Below are 20,120 nucleotides of genomic sequence, written 5' to 3'. Positions count from 1 at the left end.
TTGTTGGTTGGTTGGCTTATAAAAATTCTGTATTTTTAAAATTTGATTTGACTGTGTATTTAATTTGAGTAATTCTGGGCCACAAGATCTTGTTTCCTGCTAATGAAATGTTTCAATCATTGCTGAGTCATTTATGCTTTCAAACAAGGATGTTCATTATCTGTTTATTCAACAGAGTTCTTCAGGTGATTTGATGATTCGGAACATTCAGCTGAAACATAGTGGGAAATATGTTTGTATGGTGCAAACAGAAGTAGACAGTGTTTCATCTGCAGCAGAGCTGATAGTAAGAGGTAAATGTTAGTCGCTGCCTTTTCTATACCTGTAAGTGATCATCTCTAAGTGAATAGAAAACAGTAATGGTATGATATATTTGCTCTGTTTGCCTCTGATTTATTTTGACTATATCTCATGTGTTTTTAGCTATTTACACGCTTTCTCACCTTTCAGACTAAGAGCTACTTGAGGGCAAATTCTATATATTCCCCATGCCTCTGACACATAGTGAGTGCTTAACAGACGAGTGGTGTAATGAGTAGAGCACTGGGCCCGGTGTCAGGAAGATCTGAGTTCGAATATGGCCTCAAACATTCAATAGCTGTGTGATCCTGCACAAGTCTCTTTACTGCTGTCTGACTCAATTTCCCCAACTGTAAAATGGGGATCCTAATAGCACCTACCTCCCAAGATTATTATGATTGTTATATTTGTAAAGCACTTAGCACAGTGCTTGGCACAGAGTGAGGCATATAATACATGCTTATTCCCTTCCTCTCTTTCCTTCCATTCCATTATAAATACTGATTAACTACTTAACTAATTGAACGTATGAATTTGTCCTGACTTAGATCTAATGCCAGTCTATTATGATGTTGTTACATCATCAGAGGACAGGTACTAATTTAAAGAAATAAAAATCTTTATATATATGTACTTTCACACTTTAATTGATATTCCACAGTCACAACCTAAGTTGATGTGTTTTTACATATTCCATTGGCTCAGAGATGTGATGGAAATGTGTTTGTGTGTTTTTTTTTAATACACCCCAAAAGAATCAGGATTTTCTACAGTCTGCTATAGGAAACAGACCTCACTGCTCTCCAGTGCTGATTTGCTGCTGTGCTGAAAAATTGCCCCAGTATATCCTAGGGTAAAACAGCTTTAGATAACAAATTGGTGGACTACAGAGATGCATTAGTAGATTACTAGAGGATGCTGGGCCTGAAATAAAAGATATCAAATTTGGAGAGGTACAAAGATCCTGCTGCACAAAGGTCTCTGAAAGAATGTGGCATCTGTAATCACTTTCTGTTATAGTCTCAGAATGACTGCCTCCCAACTGGATTTCATACTTTTCAAACAACAGACCGATTTTCTGTCCATGTTAAAAGAAATAGTGGTGTTTTTATTCCCAGTCAAATGACTTTTTCCCTAAGAGCTGGAGAAATTGGAATCTGTTGGAGGTATTCAAGGGGTTCTCTTATGTGTTGTTTTCTTTTATATTAGACTTTAACTTTTCTCACAGAGTTAGCACTCATGTGCACAAAGGTGTCTGAAGAGATTAGCACATCTATTTCATCCCCTGACCAGTAGATGAAAATCTTGTTTGTTGGCTTCCAAGAGTGAATTCCTTTACATATACTACAAAATTCCTTATTTTGTTTGTCTTGGCTAGGCTCTCCTGGGCCACCAGAAAGTGTGAAGGTAGATGAAATAACAGACACCACAGCCCAACTGTCCTGGAAAGAAGGTACGGACAACCATAGTCCGGTCACATCATATGTCATTCAAGCTCGGACACCTTTCTCAGTGGGCTGGCAAATAGTCACAACAGGTAACAAGGCAAAAAGAAATTCTGACCATTGATCTGTATTTTGAACTCTCCTTTTAAAGAGTGAAGATTCTTAGTTCTCAACACATTATTTTATAGTGCCTGATATCATCGATGGAAAAACATTCACAGCCACAGTGGTGGACTTAAATCCTTGGGTGGAATATGAATTCCGTGTTGTAGCCAATAACAAAATTGGAGGTGGGGAACCAAGTTTGCCCTCAGAAAAAGTAAGAACTGAAGAGGCAGGTTAGTGGTTTTTGGTTTTTGGGGGGGAGGTCAGGATTGCTTTGTAAGAAGTTAATAGCTTTTGAGTTCTGAATCTATGTAAATGTTCATTTGTAGGATCATAGAATATGGCAAACCTTCCCCCATGGTGACAGCTGAAGACCTTGTTTCATGCCTTACCCAACCCCCCCCAAAAAAAGAGGGTCATTTTTCCAAGAACTCCTTCTTCTCTCCTCTATCTCACATATCACTAAGAGCTAAACTCCTACTGCCTTCTCTTCTATGGAGTTGTGGCTCTTCTCTTTGCTAAGGACAACCCTTTGCATGAGTCTCATCCCCCTCTGTCTTCTGCAGGAGAAGGTCCCCTCTATCATCTCTACTATCTTACTCCAATCTTCAATTTCTTACTATCACCTGCTTTTCTGTCGCCTACAAGTAAACCAATGTCTCCCCATTCTTAAAGAAAAAAAAAAAGAAAAAACATTACCTTGATCCAACCATATCCACTATGTTGTCCCAGATCTCTCCCCTTTCCCCTCCATCTTCCTGGCCAGAGTCTTTGAGGTAACCGTCTACATCAGGTGCTTCTCCTTTTATGCATTTCCTCTTACTTTCTTTAAAACCTTCTATAATCTGGTTTCTGATGCCATCAGTTAACTGAAAAAGATCTCTCCAAAGTTACCAGTGCTATCTAAATGGCCACATCTAAAGACTTTTTTTTTCAATAATTACTTTACTTGACCATTTGACACAACTGGCCATGTTCTCCTGGGTACTCTCTCCTCTCTAGGATTTCATGACATTGCTTTCTCCTGGTTCTTCTCCTACCTGTCTGTCTGCTCCACGGTCTCCTTTGATGGACCTTCATCCATATCATACTTACTAACTATGGATGTCCCCCAAGAGTCTGTCCTGGGCTTGCTAATATCTTCCCTTTCTACCTTCTAGTTTGGTGTTCGCATTTCTCTCATGGGTTAGAATCTCTATGGATGTGATTCTTAAATCTGTATCCTCAACCAGAGTCTCCATCCTGAGTTATAGTTACATATCACCAACTGTCTTTTGGACTTCCCAAGCTAGATGTCCCAAAGTCTTCTCAAATGCAACATGTTCAACATTAAACTGATTATCTTCTATCCTAAACTCTCTCCAAACTTCCTTACCATACACCCACTCACCCATGCTCACAACTTCAATAACATCCTCAGCTCTGTGCTCTCACATCACGTTTAATCTGTTGCTAAATCTTATGGTTTCTACCTTCACAATATTGATCATATATGCAGCTTAAGATGGTGCAGTGGATAGAGCACCAGGCCTAATGTCTGGAAGACCTGAGTTCAAATCTAGCTTCAGACACTAACTAGCTATGTGACCGTAGGCAAGTCGCTTAACCTTTCTTTGCCTCATTTTCCTCATGTGTAAAAAGGGGGTGGTTATAGCACTTCCTAGAGTTGTTGGGAGGCTAAAATGAGGTGTTTATAAACCTCTTTGCAAACATTGAAGTGCTATGTAAATAGTACTGTTATTGTTATGAGAGAGAAGAATGAGAAAACAATCAAATGAGATAATAATTGTAAACCAGTGCTTGGTACATTGTAAGCACTATATAAATGTTACCTCTTATAGCTATTATACATGTCCACCTTCTCACCATTCACATAGCCACCACCCCAGTTCAGGTTATAATCGTCTCATACCTAGATTATTGTAGTATTCGTCTAATTGTTCTTTCTGCCTCAAGTCTCTCCCTACTCTAGTCCATTTTCCACTAAGTTGAAAAAGTTCCTAAAGTATACTTAGGTCATTTCCCCAAACAAAATGAGTTCCTTGAGGACAGCGCCCATTTTGTGCTTCTTTGTATTCCCAACACTTATCACAATGGTGGGCACATATTACTTTCTTGTATTTTTGACTGAAATGTTTTTGACTGAAAGGATCATCAGGGATTTGGCCTCACTTCAGAATTTCTGAATTGCTTTTCAAATGCAGTTATTCCCAATACCTATCAGGGGCGGGGAACCTGTGGCCTCAAGGCCACATGTAGCCCTCTAGGTCCTCGAGTGCAGCCTTTGACTGAATCCAAACTTCACAGAACAAATCCACTTAATAAAAATATTTGTTCTGTAAAACTTGGACTCGGAAGGCCACATGTGGCCTTGAGGCTGCAGGTTCCTTAGCCCTGAAAACCGATCTATTTATTTATATAGATAATCTTTCCAATGGATAGAATTATCCACATGTCATTTTTACAAGGAAAAAATCCATGTGAAGATATTGACATTTCGATCCATCAGGAATGGTCTTTACTTGATATTGAACGAGTATGTGTTTGCTGCTATTGCAGGGTAATTTTGATGTTGATAGTGAAAATGCCATCTTCATGAATAGCAGACATTTAGACTTGATGGCATCTGAGAAAACCCATGGGAAAACTCTATTTGGTCTCATTTTCTTCCCTTTTGATGTAATTGAGCCATTTCAAGTGAGCTTATGCTTGTCCTTCCTGTTTTAAAATTTTGAAAAACAATTACTATCATCCCTAAGAAGATTAATTACTGGAAGCAAATATAAAACTTCTTCATTTCAATTCCTCAATTCTTGATACTAACCTTCAATTTTAGAAAGCCCTTTACAGAAATGTGATAATGAAATAATGAACATGCAGACTCAACATTTTCAGGTTACATAATATTAAGTCAGATGAAGATAATGCTTGAGTTACATCTGGTATAAATTTTTCATGCTTTAGCCATAATATCAATCACTGTTTGTTTTTCTCCTGGATTTATACTTCATAGGTGTGAAGGATTCTCAGTGTGGAGACTCCCTGAACCAATATAGATCGACAACTCATCTGTCACTTATAGTCTTAAAGAGTTTCCTGGGCCACTGACACATTATGTGACTTGCCCAGGAACACAAAGCCAATATATGTCAGAGGCAGGACTTAAATCCAGGTCTTCCTTATTACAAGTCTTGTTCTCTATCTGCTTTACAATTTTGCCTTTCATGTCACTGAATGTGTTTAAATAATTTTAATTATTCAATGTTCAACCTTGGAGAAGGTACCAAGAGGATTGACTTCAATAGAGTATTTAGGTGGAATGTGTAGGATCATGAAGGATAACTTCAAGGTTGAAGTGCATTCCCAAAATAAATGTGAAATTAGGAGATTTCATTGTTGCTTGTGATGAGTGTGGTCTTAGTGTATGTCATTCATTCCTATAAAAAATGACATTATTGAAATAATTATCACAGTGATTATCTGCGTGTTAAATTGTCATTATCATAGAGCAAGAGGGTTGAATTTCTCCTCCTAATTTTAGATTGTAATTGTTGTGCTCTTATTTTTATTTTGATCAATCTGCTGTTGAAAATACATACATATTTGTTGATGTCATGAGGAGATATAGCCTTATGGCATCAGGTGTGTGATTTTTCCTCACACATCTGACCTTTCCAGTCCCTTATTTGCTTTTACACAAAGATTTCAGCTACTTCAGAGACATCCAGAAAAGAAATATTACACACTAAGTATTTCAGTGATCACACTACTTCAAAAATAAGTGTTGAATATAAAATAATTTTCCTTCAGATAGATGTTAATAAGCTTAAATATTGGCTTTTCTATATTTGTCTTCCCCACAGTTCCAGAAGTACCCCCTTCAGAAGTAAGTGGGGGAGGTGGCAGTCGGTCGGAACTGGTTATAACTTGGGATGTAAGTTACTTTGACAGTGCCTGTCTATCTCAGCTCTGTGCTTGGGGGATATGGTAGGAACTTGTCTCTAGATTACAACTCCAGCCTATCCAGGCAATGCGTGTTACTCAATCCTTCCATTTGATTTCTGTTTTGTTCTATTCCTGGCCTTCCTTTCAGCACTGTGTGTTTGTGTGCAATCAGTATGAATTTCAGCTGTACATTTGAATATTAGGAGGCTTGGGAATTGTTGGCATTCTTTTAAGGTTTCAGGGTAATAAATAAGCATAAGCAAAAGATTGTTGTAGCAAGGTGAAGCAAATAATTACACTTGTCAACAGGAATTTCCAACTTAGCCAGGTTTCAGCATTGAAAGCAATGAATTCTGCTAAATACATAGTAATTATTTTAATATTAGTGTTGTGGTTCCTTTCTGCCAGCTCAATGACAGTGATTAGACCATTTATATAATTTTGTTTTATTTTTGAAATCTTGGCTTATGAGTTGAATTGTAGTCAACCAAAATGTTCAGTCTTTAATCAGATTTGGAAACATTTACCAAAACAGCTAATGAATGGGAAGCACAAGAAATCAGTTATTTATTATTTGGCTATTTTTTTTTGTCTACAAGATACTAAACAATCAGAAATTTTCAAACATCTGCGTCAAAGTTATTTTTTACTTGTCATCCATATTGTTTGATGTCGTATAAACACAAAGTTTGGAAGAAAAGAAATTAGAAATGCAGCTGTCTTGCTTCTAGCTTTTATTTGCTGAATTATACAAAGTTTGGTGCACCTCCCTTCTCCCTCTGTAAAAAAAAATAAATATTTTTCAGATAAAATGCCACCAATAATAATATAGACTTGAGAAGAGAAGATTCAATGGGGCTGACTTTTTCACTTTTTCTTTATACAGCCAGTCCCTGAGGAATTACAGAATGGAGAAGGTTTTGGCTATGTTGTTGCCTTCAGACCTCTTGGTATTACAACATGGATCCAGACAGTGGTTACATCTCCTGATACCCCGAGATATGTCTTTAGGAATGAAAGTATCCTTTCTTTTTCACCCTATGAAGTAAAAGTTGGTGTATATAATAACAAAGGCGAAGGGCCATTCAGCCCAGTGACAACTGTTTTCTCTGCTGAGGAAGGTAGGTAATTATATTTTGATTATACTTGAAAAGCAGGGCTTATAATTTTAGCAGCATATTTTGCCTTACATATAGTAGAAGCTTAGCAAGTATTTGTTGGGTTGAATTGTGTTGCTATAATATTTCTATATAATCTTTTAAAAATTAGCTACAACACTGGATTTTTTTTTGTAGAGTTACCAAAATCATATCTCTTTCTGTCTTTGTCTCTGTCTCTCTCTGTGTCTCTGTCTCCCTCTGTCTCTGCCTGCCTCTCTCTCTTTGTATGTATGTATCTACATATACACATATATATAATACATATATGTATATATTTTAATTTCAATTGTCCCAACACAGAACCTACAGTAGCTCCATCTCACGTCTTGGCCAATAGCCTCTCATCATCAATAATCGAAGTTTCCTGGGATGCCATTCCTTGGAAAATGAGCAGTGGACGATTACTGGGTTATGAGGTAATCCCTTTTAATGCAAAACCACTGAATCATGTATATATGTATTTTACAATGCTAATGTCAGTTTGATGACTGTGAATAACCATACATTTTATGTTGACATTTCATTACTAGAGCATGTCTAACTAGGGTACTGTCTCATATAAGCAACACTTAGAAACCACCGGGGGACCTCAGTTCAATTTAACAAATATGTATATATATTGAGAACCTACTATGTTCTTGGCACTGGCCTAGGTACAGATAAAAGAAGAATAAATCAAGCTCTCTGCCTCCAGGGAACCTATAGTTTAATTTGGGGGAGGGGGTGTGAACAAAAAAGTGAAACAGAGGGTAATATAAGGCAGAATCAAATTAATTCTAGTCATTCAATAAATATTTATTAAGCACCTACTGTGTGTCAGGCAGTATACCAAGCACTAGGAATTCATAGAAAGGCAGAAGACAGTTCATGTTCTCAGGGAGCTCACAGTTTATAATGAGGGAGACAACATTAAAACAAGTATATATAAACTAGATCTATACAGGAAAAATTGGAGGAAATCAGCAGAGGGACGGACCTAGAATTAAGGGAGACAATGGGTTTTTAGCTAAGACTTAAAGTAAGCCAAGGAATCCAGGAGGCAGGGATGAGAAGGAGGAAAATTCAGACATGGGAAAAAGCCAATGAAAATGGCAGGAGTTGGAAAATGGAGTTTCTTCTGCAAGGAAACTACTGTCAGTGGGTCGCAGAGCACGTGATGAGTAGAAAAGGAGCTGAAGATGGGGAAAGGGGCCAGGTTATGGAGGATTTTATGTTTGAACCTGGAGTCAATAGGGAGTTACTGTAGTTTAATGGGAGGAGGGTGTCTAAGTATTTGGTAAGAGCTAAAGGTCAATAATAAGAATGAGAATTTTGAAAAAGGTTCATGGAACTTGAACTGGATTTTGGAAGACAAAGAAGAATGAGTGGAAGGAGCAGAGAGAAGTTGAAGGGCATTGCAACCTAGTGAAATAGAAAGCATTGTGGCAGGAATGAGCATGGTGACAGGTGAAGATAGAAAACTCAGAGAAAAAAATTCCAGAGGACTTGAAAGCAAATTGGAAATGGGTGATGAAGGACATGGAGCAGTCAAAGATGACTGCAGAGTTTCCAGACTGAGTGACTGGGTGCAGAATGGGGTGAGTGTTGACAGAGTAGGGGTGGGGGTTGGGAAGGTGGTTAACTTATGTGTGCTACAGAGGTGGTAAATTGGATCCTTGGATAACAATGATAGCTATGTCTTAGAAGTGACTAGGAATACAGGCCTAAAACTCAGATCCAGTGATAAAGATTTGGAGTTATTGCAGTAAATATAATTAAATGGGTAACACTAGGTGAACTTTTCAAGGGACGAGAGAGAGAGAGAATATACCTTCAAGTTAAGAGACGAGAAAGAAGAGAAGTGGGAGGGAGAGATATTTCATTAATTTCATGTAATTTAGAATGCACAATGTCTCTCTGTTATATAAATCTAAGGAACTGAGAGGTTTAAATAGGAAAAGATGTGCTGAAATAAATTCAAAATGGCAAATAGACATTACTATGAAGAGATAATCCTGAAAATGTATTTAATAGGAACTTTATAAAAATTAGGAGTAAGAAAACAGCTCTAGATGATTTTTTTTACAAAAGGAGAAGACATTTAGCTCACTATTCTATTCAGATGAAATTATAGTACCACTCAATTCTTATATCATTTAGAAATTAAACTGCAAGAAATGGCAAAGCAATTGATACAATTGCCAATGAACATAGTTACATTTCTGATATTCTGTTTTTCCCCAGTTTGTGGTGTAGGTTTAAAAATTTTAATAACTTTCCTATCTCTCATCTCAGTAAGGGCTGGTGGTTTGCCATGTGACATACTGAGTAACACACATCATCATTAGTATCCAGACTAATTTTCTTTCCTATTTGACAAAGTAAGAGTTGATGAGCTCATTTCTCGAGGCAGCAATTTGTGTTATCTGAAAAGTCTGACAGACTGACACAAATCTTCTCTTGCCCCTTCTACATTGTGAGAAGGGAGTAGAAATGGAAGGACTTGTATTCCTGGCCATTAACATCTATTTGCCATTTGTCAGACAATCTGAGTCTGTCATGACAATTTCACATTCATTCTTGTTAATGTCTTTAAGTTATCTTAAGTTTCAGATGTAAAAAAAACAAATAGGAAAACAGGAAAATCCTGGCCATTGTGATAAAAGGTTGAAGGTTAATACATTGCAAGAAATGTTAATAAATTTAGCCAATGCTTAGAGAAAGGTAAGTTTAAAACATGTGTGGCTAGCAGAGCAATAAGTCACAAGAGAACATAGATGGCCCCCTGGGTCAAATACATGGAAAACGATGATATTTGTTTCCTGTTATATTAATGGTTACTAAGAAATCACCAAACATTTGAGTACTTTTCAGAACAAAGGCAGACCTCAGTGGAAAGAGCTAATTTCCTACCAGCACTGATAAAGTTGCCCAAGACTAATCATTGTAGATAAAAATAAACTATAGTAGCATACCTGGGCAGTCATACAAATAATTCAAATAAATAAGCCTAAAATTGAATGAAATTCAGGTTATTGGGTGAACTGAACTATAATGTGTACTTTAATGGAATTTGTTTCATAATTGTTCAACAAGCTACTTTCTTTCCCCTTTGCAGATACATCAGAAGAGGACTATTAAATTGCTAAACATTTTTTTGAGTTGTGGTTCAAATTACATTGTGGATGAAATGGAAAACAAATTCTAAAGCCCCTTTCTAAGTTTTTTCCCAAGATTAACATTTTTCATAATCCGCCTTTTGATAAAAATACAATGCAGAGTCAATGGATGATCTATTTTCCCATAGAACCTGTGTGATAAGAGTAGATGATTGCAGCAAACGCCATAGTGAGCATCATCAGAACGATGGCTCATGCGATTCTACTTTTCACAGTTTGCAGAGGGCTTTTAGCTGTTGCAATAATCCTAGGCCTTATTTAGTATAAATAGACCATTTTGCAAGTAAGGATATTGAACCTCAAGGAGTTAAATGACATAATCAAGATGACATAGCTTGTAAGAAAGGAAGCCTGGGCATGCACCACAGAGCTGGTATTGCAGATTTCCATGATCTGGAATTTTTGAAAAGTACAAGAAATGGAATTTCAGATACATTATTTTTAGCTAAGCATTGTCCCACAAAAGGAACAATAAACACTGTTTAACTGAGATTCATAGAACAGGGGAAACATAGATTTTCAAGTTAGATGCACTTCAGGTATCTATTATTTTTGTTAAGGAATAGTAGGTTATCTTATTGACTGGGGAACAGCTAGTACTTTGAATTACATAAAGTTTTAAGTAAATTCATATTAGCTAAATAAATTTTTATAGTATAGTTTTAGAAATTAAGTTCTGGAAAGAGTCTTTTAGCAAAGTAATAAAGTATTTACTTAGTTTATACTACTGAGTTGCATTTCAAAAGTCGTAAGAAACTAATTCATTGCTTATTGCTTTTTCCAAATACTTTTTCTTCTCATGACTTTTGATAAAACATACATAAAGAGGTATTTAGATTCCCTGGGAATCTGTCAATATAGATTTCTTTCAATAGACTTTAGGCACAATTTGGACAATGTGTCCCTTGAACTCAAGAGAAAAGAAAGGTAAAAGGATAGCTAACAGTTTTGCTTCTCAAAGACATTTTGAGGGTCAGTGGAAATACTGCTGGATACGGAATCAGAAGAACTGGATCATTGTTGGCTTTACCACTTACTGCATGTGTGACTTTGGACAAGTCATTTGACCAATCTAGGCCTAAATTTCCTCATCTGGAAAAGAAGGGAGCAATATTAGATCATCTTGAAGGTCTGGCTCTCAAACTGTGATCCTAGGAATAGTAATTCAGTCTGGGCACTGGTTGCATCAAGGCCCAATGTTGGTGGTGGTTTCTTTCCATAATAGGAATACTGACAGTTAAAAAATTAACCAGATTGCTAGATAATGAAAGATTATAGCACATGAAATATATAGTAGGTGCTTAATAAATGCTTCTTGACTTGATTTTACTTAACTTGGCAAAAACAATATGAGTATGTGATATAAAGATTAAAAAATGCTTTGAATTCTATAAAGGATGGTGGAAAATTATAATAAAATTAAAAATTCATGGTAGGTAAATCAAGCCTTCAGAAAGCATGAAACCCAACTTAGCTAGATTATCCCCAAAGAATCTGCAGTTGAAACAGGAAAGAGCATAACAGGTAACTAAATGGAAACAATTTGTCAACATTTTTATGACAAATGATTTTCACTATTGATGATGAATTCTGAGATCTCATACTACATGAATAAATGAAAATAGTGGCTAAAGAAGATGAATGCATGAAGAGACACTGGTCCCTAGTAAGCATACATAGCCTTGATCAACCAATTGATAAGCATTTATTAATTGCCTACAATGTGCCAGGAAGTGTGTTAGGTGTTAGAATAAAAACACATTCATGAAATAGCCTTTGAGCTCAAGGAAATTACATTTTATCAGGGAAGACAATGTGTATTTACATGTGTATATATAAAAAGAAATCCATGATTGTGGTTACACAATTTTGAAAGCATAGGGGGTATGATTTTCAAAAATGAATAATGATGGCATATATAATGTCAATGATTTATTTTATAGCACCGACTCCTCCAAATGCCCTGTGAGATGGGTACTACAAGTATTACTGTATCTATTTTACAAATGAGGAATCTGACATTCAGAGAAGTTAATTGACTTTCCCAGGATTATACAGCTACTTGGCTTTGGAGATGAGATTTGAACCCTGACCTTTCTGACTGTGTCCAGTTCTCTAATGATATTAAATGAATGAAGGAAAAAAAAACAACACAGACTGCCATATTACCGCAGACTAGCTGCCAAGAAGATACAAACAACTGCTTTTTTCTTCTCAATAAAATCTTTATGAGAATGAGAGTATCTTTTTATTAAAATTTGAGAAGGGAATAGACTTTTATAAATGATTTTCTGTAGCACATCTCATCTTCACAGTCACACAATTGCAGAGAAAGTCAGGTTTCAGGATTGTGGTCATTTAATATTTATCTAAAAGCCTTGTCTTAGCAGTTTTATCATTTTAAAATAAAATACAGTGTCAAAGGTCGCTCAAGGAAAAATCATACTTTTGTGTTAGATGGTCTTTCATGAATAGCACCAACATCAATGCATTACTTTTTGTACCCCTTTTTAGATTCGGTACTGGAATAATGGAGGCAAAGAAGACTCCTCCAACAGAATAAAAGTCATGGGGAATGAGACATCGGCCAGACTTCAGGGTCTGCAGAGCAACTTAGTATATTATACCGCTGTCCGAGCATACAACAGTGCTGGGACGGGGCCTTTCAGTGCTACAGTGAATGCAACCACAAAGAAAATGCGTAGGTATTTTCAGATTCTCTGAATGGAAAGGAAGGAGCCCCATATGGTACAAAATTTGAATTTAAAATGAAGACCATATGTGTCACTGGGGATGACCAAATCAATTATTGTTTCCATTATTTTGTGAAATCCAAAAACCCAGCTCCTTGCTACAAAAGTGCCAAGATATTTAGTATGAAAAAGGCCCAGAGCCTAAGACCTTTTTCACGGAAAATATCTTAGCACTTAGGCTGGAGTCCATACATGGAAATGGGATTGAAATCCCTGAAGCCCCAGTGCCTTTTAAACTGAACAAATCCATTGTACTCACTTACAGAGGAAGCTAAAAATATAATTTGCTTGAGAGGCAGAGCACCCGGATTCAAATCCTAACCCCGACCCTTATTACCTGTGTGACTTTGGAGAAGTCACATAAGGCCCTTTCAGGGCCTCAGTTTTCATTTATCTATCTATTTACCTATCTACTTATTTCTCTGTCTATCCATTTATCTAGCTTACCTATTCAACTATCTATTGTCTATCTTATCTATTCATCTATCTTTCTATCATCTCTAGACCTATAAAGATAATCTATGTTCTATCCATCTGGATACCTGTAGATATATACACATTTATAAACAAACATATATATATGCATATTTTATATATATATGTATATATATATTTAAGCATATGAATTTATATGTACCTACAAATATACACAATTAGGTGATTGGACTAGGTGGTTTGTCAGGCCCTTTTCCACTCTATTATCTTATGACCAATTTAATTGATGTTAATATGTTTTAAATTCTCCAGGCTTGATGTTTTATAAGAAGTTCAAAATAGCAGCTCAGCCAAAAGTATCAGCTGTTTCAAACTCTCTCTTGCCTGAGTGGGATGCTAATTGCCTTGAATGAAAGAATCTTCAAATAATATAGGTCAGCATGAATACCTTCTCCCCCCTCAGAAATCAAAATAAAAACCCCAGCGAGAGAAAGTAGTGTTTCCTACCAAATTGTGTAATCTGTAAATGATCATGTATTGAAATTTAAACACACCTCAGAATCACCAGTGTGAAGGTTGCTTCCTAATCATCATAAATCCACAAGCAAATCAATACTATTTGATTTTTGAGTCTTACTTAGATGTTCCAGATAAACTACTATTAAACACAAATGGTGGATTACTTTTTCTATCTTATTACATTCTCCTGATTTGACCATTTGGCAGATGAAAAATGTTTTTCTTCCAAGAAAATATCACCAGCAAATGTTATTCAGCCTAAGTACTAGATTTTTCATTCTTGCAGCACAACATCCATGAAAACTCTGTATGTGCTTGGATAAGTTTTTATTCATTATTAAGTAATTCACATTTTAAAAAATACACAGACTGAGAGAGCCTAGATGTGAGATTACTCTTTTAATCTATATTTTCATCAATGGCACATTATGTTACATTTCCCTATATTTAAAAATACAACTTTGTTGCTTTAAAATATTATGAAACTGGGGCATCTAGGTGGTGCAGTGGATAGAGCACTGGCCCTGGAGTCAGGAGGACATGAGTTCAAATGTAGCCTCAGACACATAACAGTTACTAGCTGTAGTAAGGCAAGACACTTAACCCCAATTGCCTCACCAAAAAAATAAATAAATAAAAATTAAAAACAATATTATGAAACCATTAATGCACATTTTTTCTTAATATGCACCAACATGAATATAATTTTTTCAGCATAGTTGGGTTTATCATTTATAATATGAAAACCTTAGTCTAAATGTTAGAATTACGACCATAATCCAGAATAGTGCTTGGCTATTAAATCCACAATCTTTGACCTTACTAAACTATGCTCACTGAGGGGGAGAGGAGGTTGGACCTGTGATTTCATTAGTATAGAGAACTTCCTGATGTGGAAATTCCATCTATTGATATAGTTTAGCAACCTGTCGATATTTATAATCTCAGAGTTGCCTGGGGTAGGGAGGAGTGATGGTCACAGCACATATATGTGTATCAGAGGCTCAGACAGAGCCAGAACCTCCTGACCCCAAGGCTAGACCTTGCTGCTTACCGTGTCTATAGAAAACTGATTTGGCTGCCAAATTCACAGGGAAAGCTGGATTACAGGGGAAATGCGTAATCTGTTTAAAGGCCTACTCTTTTAATTACTTTATCATGTCAGTTTGCAGATGACTAGTGTAATCCCTATAAATCAGACTTGTCTAATTGCCTAAAAAGACCAGTGAGACTCCTACTTGTCAGGCTTGATTAGCTGTTCAATCAAGTATCTGTTTCAAAATAATAGAAAGCAACTTTCTTTTAAAATATCATAGAATTCAGATTTCTCTGGAAATCCATTTGATTTCATGGATTTCAATGTGATGGCATTTACGTTGTAATGATAGCTGACATTTATATAATGATTTAAGTTTTGGAAAGCACTTTCCATTTATTTTCTCATTTGATACTTACAATAACCTGTACAGGAGATGTGTTTATTCTTCTTGTTTTACATTTGAAGAAACTGAGGCTGGAAAGACTTGTCTGAGTATAGCTAGCTAGCACCTGAGGTGGGATTCAGACATGTCTTTCTGATTATACATATGATTCTCATGGCAAAGAAAGACCATACACATAACAATTTCTGACTCTGTGATAAAATCAGACATTTATAATTTACTACTGCAACTAGGTGGCACAGTGCAGAGAGCACTTGACTGACCTGGAGTCAGGAAAACCTAAGGTCGATTCTTGCCTCAGACACATCCTAGCTGTGTGACCGTGAGCCTCTCAGCCTCATAATAACTCCCACCTTACAGGTTTTTTGTGAAAGTCAAATGAGATATGTAGATAATTTTCTAAACATTAAATTGCTATATAAGTGCTTATGTAAATGTATATTAATAGTAGTAGTAGTGGTGGTAGTAGTAGTAGTAGTAGCAGCAGTGGTGGTGGTGGTGGTGGTAATAGTAGTGGTAATAGTAATAGTAGAAATTGTAATGGTCATGGTGATATTAGTAGTACTAGTAGTAATGATAGTAATAGTAGTAATTGTAGTAGTGGTGGTAGTAGTAGCAGTAAAAATAGTAGTAGTAGAAATTGTAGTGGCAGTGGTAATAGTAGTAGTAGAAATTGTAATGGTGGTGGTAGTAGCAGTAGTAGTATGTAGTATAAGAAATGAGTACATCGCAGTGAAAGAAGGAAGTAGCAGGAAGAAGACAATAATTATGCTCTAAAATTAAGTTTTTATGAATGCTCATTTAACAGTCCCACTCAAGAAGACTTCAGTTCAGTATAAACAGAAACTTTCTCATAATTAATAGGAAGAGAAGAGAAGAAAAAGGAAGAGAATACAGGGAGTATGTAGTCTGACCTAATTGCAAATTAGGGAACTGATCTCATAGCTTTCAAGACCAAGCTGCCTAACCATGGAATTGGGAACCTTGTTAAGTAGTTGGTTGCATGTTACTGGATGTATTCAAGAAGAGAGGTCAAATAATTTATCAAGAATGTAATAAGAGTTATTCCTTGAAGATTCTGTGATTCTATGTGAAAAGAACAAAAGATGGCTCTCACTAATCCCCAAACTCTTAGGTTCAAAGAACTATCTTTTATTTCATTCACTGAAATATAATTTGGTATTTTTACTTTTAACACCTATTTTAAATCTTGATGAACAATTTAACACTTAACTTGTTTTCATCTTGTACCTTTTACTAATGTGTCATTAACACAAGGAAGGAAATTACCTCTAGGGCAATATTTGTAATCTCTAAAGAGAATAATGAATTACACAGGCATATTTAAGGACACCAAAAACCCTGTGATTCCTTAGATATCTGATAGGGGAAGCCTTTCGCAGAAATCGCAGCACCTCCATGCTCAAGTGGTAGCTTCTTTGTGTATAGCAAGGGTCTTCAAATGTCATCATCTACTGGTCAACATTGTAGTGATGAGCTTCTCCACACAGCTGGCTTGTTTGTTGGATTTTTTTAAATTCAGTTCAATTTTCAATAAACTTTTTTAAGCACTTGCTCTGTGCCAGGCACTGTGCTCAGTGCTGGGGATGCAAAAAGAGGCAAAAGAACATAGTCACCCCACACGCAAGATCTTCCATCTTGGTAAGACGGCTGTGAACTTGTCCTTCCGTAGCATAGACCATGGTGAGGTATTTGGTTTGGAATACAGGTTGCATAGGTTAGATTGCATAAAAGGTGAAATACTAGTAAGGAAATGGGATTGAAAACAACACACTTCTTAGTTCCACATTATGTACCTAAAAACAACATGATTATCTCTTACCTTGTTCTTCAGAGGAGAACAGTAATGAATATCCATTGGAAGTAACTCAACAAAATAGGATAGAGAAGCAAGATTTGGATCCTGGAGACTTGAATTCAATTCAAGGATGTTCCACTTAGCACTTAGATGACCTTGGGTCATCATTTGTCCGTCCTCAGTGGATCTCAGTGTCCTCATCAGCAAAATGAAGAGATTGGGCTAGATCAGGCCTGGCATCCTTTTTGCTCTGTGATTTTGTCATAGACTCAGTTTCCACATCTATAAAATGAGACGCTTGGATTATATGCTGCCCGAGGTCTCTTCCAGTCCAAGACTCTGTGAGTCTATATTATTTTCCACCTAGGATGATCTTAATGTAATTGAAGGAATAGTAGGAATGGATTGTACTTAGACTTAGAAAGACTTGAGTTTGAATTCTGCCTCATATGCTTACTGTCTTTGTGAGCCTGGACAAGTCGTATAATTTCCCTCTGCCTCAGTTTTCTTAAGTATAAAATGAGGCGGTTGAACTTGGTGATGTATTAGGTCCCTTCTGGCTTTAAGTTTAGGATCCTGTGAAATAAACTAACAGTAGATTATACTGATTAACTAATTTTCCTGCAATTAAAACCACAAAACTTTCTAGAGTTTTTTAAACGAGTTTCATTAATTTATTTTTTCTCCCAGATATGTCCCAAGCTTCTTTTTAGTGTCTCTCTTCTTTAAAGTTTCTTAATGTAATCAGTAAATGGCATCATTCATCAGGCCTCCATGGTCAGGTCCCTGTTGAAAAATCTCAACTTGTTCAACATTTCTTTGATTTGAAAGGAAAGTGATTAAGAAAATCTTTGAGAAGAAGAACCAGTAACACTGGAAATTTCATTGTCTCTTTGAATTTTATCAGACTGAGATTTCTATCTTATTTGGACTAGTCCGTTTGCTCAGAAGGTTACCTCCTATGGAATTTGAAAAGAGGAGATTTGAACATTTCCCAGTTGGAATGTCAGCAGGCTTGTTCTTCATCTAAAAAAAAATCATTTGATCATTTTACTTTACTTGATGAAAGTGTAGTTTCTTTATAGTGTTTGTACTTTCTCACCTACTTGCTGAAAATGTAGTAGCTATTTTGGACCAATTAATCATGTCAAGGATTCTTTTTTAATAAAAAATTACTCTTCTTATTCAATATGTGTTAGTTCATCAGAGGTGAGAGTGAAGCAGTGGGGCCTGAAATCAGCTTTACATTCTATATACCTCTGCCCCTACCAGCACAGTTATCTAAGTAAGCCAGATCAAGATAAGCATCCTACATGAAGGGAAATCAATCATCAAAAGAATACTGCTGGGGTTATTGCAGGTTTGTCAGCAGGCTGTAGATGCCTTTTATCTACAATGAATGCACAGCCCAAGCATTCCATTTGTACTCTTGGGATGTGGGAGAAATTGAAAAGGCCTAGCTTGCCCTGGGGGAGGGGTGTCACTCTATGGCAACCTGCCTCATCTGTAAAATGGGGATAATAATAGCACCGACCTCACAGGGTCGTTTTGAGGATAAAATGAAACAACATTTGTAAAAATCTCTTGCAAACCTAAAGGAAGTATATAATTGATAGTAGCAGTAGAAGTATGAGTAGAAGTGGTGGTGGTGGTGGTGGTATAAACTTATGGGAGGATGACCAGGATAGGTAAGCATGGACAGGTTGGGATATGCATCATTAGAGTGAACATCCAAAGTCATGAGTTAACTGATATATTTGAATATTTTGAGCACATGTGTGTCTACTGTGGAATCCTGCCATCCTGGAGTTTTCATCATCATAGAATTTCACATTTCGGTGGAACTTCAGTATCCATTGAGACCAACTTATACCTGAAAGGGAAGCCAGTCTACTATATGCCTGACAGATGGTCAGCTACATCAAAGGAGGAGGAACCAATGACCTACTGGGCAATGTGTTTCATTTTTTAGATGGTGCTAATTGTTAGAAGGAGGCAGTTCCATGGATAGAGCACCAGGCCTGGAGTCAGGAAAATCTGAGTTCAAAGCTAGCCTTACACACTTACTAGCTATGTGACCCTGGGCAAGTCACTTAACCCTGTTTGCCTCAGTTTCTTCATCTGTAAAATGAGCTGGAGAAGGGATTGGTAAACCACTCCTGTATCTTTGCCAAGGAAATCCCCTGGACAGCATTGGTGTGCCATAGTAAATGGGGTCATGACGAGTCAGACATGACCAAATGACTGAAAGTAAAAAACAATTGTTAAGAAAATTTTTCTTATGTCAATCTTGTACTTCAACAAAGGACACATCCTCTCTTAGCACCTCAGTTATGAGCTGTGGCTCAGGACATTTTTTACCCTACCTTTCAGATGGAGCACTCTTCTCTAAATGGATACTAACACACTTTTCTCTTGATATATAAGTATCAAAATTTGCTACATGTGGGACTTTCCCAGATCACAAGCTGGGAGAGTCACCTAAAATAGAATCTAGTAACTTATCCTGTTGAAGGCATGACTCACATAGACTGAACATTGAGTCATATGTACTCCTGTGCCTGAGAATGCAGGTAGGTTATTAATTTCCTTGAGAGATCAATTCATTTTTGACCTTCTAGTTTATATTGTTAGCCTGGTGGGGCCTCATGAGAGGCATAAGGAGGTAACCAAAGGTACTTACTTTATGTTAGGTTCTAATATGGTTGCTGTGTTTCATTTTCAAAGAAGACCAAAATGACATCACTATTTTGGGGTCAAGGTATGGTGTGATTAACTGTGACTGATCAGAGCGATATAGGCTCAGAATGCTTTACCACAGATCCTCAGGTACAAATAGTCCATATGAACATTCAAAGTGGAGATGGCTCTAAATCTGTGTATTTGATGGTTCTTTTGGGCCACTGCAATTCTGCTTTGTTCATAGAGCACAGCACCTTCTCTAATGAGGGTATGCCATGCTGGGCGGTCCTGTGCCAATGTCTCCCATGTCTCACCATCAATTCCATAGCTCTTTAGGGAGACCTTGAGATTGTTCTT

General features: G+C 36.7%; 1 protein-coding gene across 1 annotated transcript in view; it reads left to right on the top strand.

Annotated features, from left to right (window-relative positions):
• Positions 1 to 20,120, top strand: part of CNTN3 (contactin 3) — a 426,853-nt gene that overhangs the window by 389,405 nt on the left and 17,328 nt on the right. Inside the window, exons 14-20 of the mRNA XM_027863878.1 lie at positions 176 to 293; positions 1,679 to 1,837; positions 1,934 to 2,083; positions 5,714 to 5,784; positions 6,682 to 6,916; positions 7,256 to 7,371; positions 12,628 to 12,814. Coding sequence (XP_027719679.1) covers positions 176 to 293; positions 1,679 to 1,837; positions 1,934 to 2,083; positions 5,714 to 5,784; positions 6,682 to 6,916; positions 7,256 to 7,371; positions 12,628 to 12,814 — 1,036 coding nt within the window. The remainder of the gene's footprint in view (positions 1 to 175; positions 294 to 1,678; positions 1,838 to 1,933; positions 2,084 to 5,713; positions 5,785 to 6,681; positions 6,917 to 7,255; positions 7,372 to 12,627; positions 12,815 to 20,120) is intronic.

The sequence above is a fragment of the Vombatus ursinus genome, unplaced genomic scaffold, assembly GCF_900497805.2.
Source record: "Vombatus ursinus unplaced genomic scaffold, bare-nosed wombat genome assembly UNPS02014773.1, whole genome shotgun sequence".
Taxonomy (NCBI): Eukaryota; Metazoa; Chordata; class Mammalia; order Diprotodontia; family Vombatidae; genus Vombatus; species Vombatus ursinus.
The sequence above is the reverse complement of the archived record's forward strand: the minus strand, read 5'-3'. Positions and strand labels throughout refer to the sequence as shown.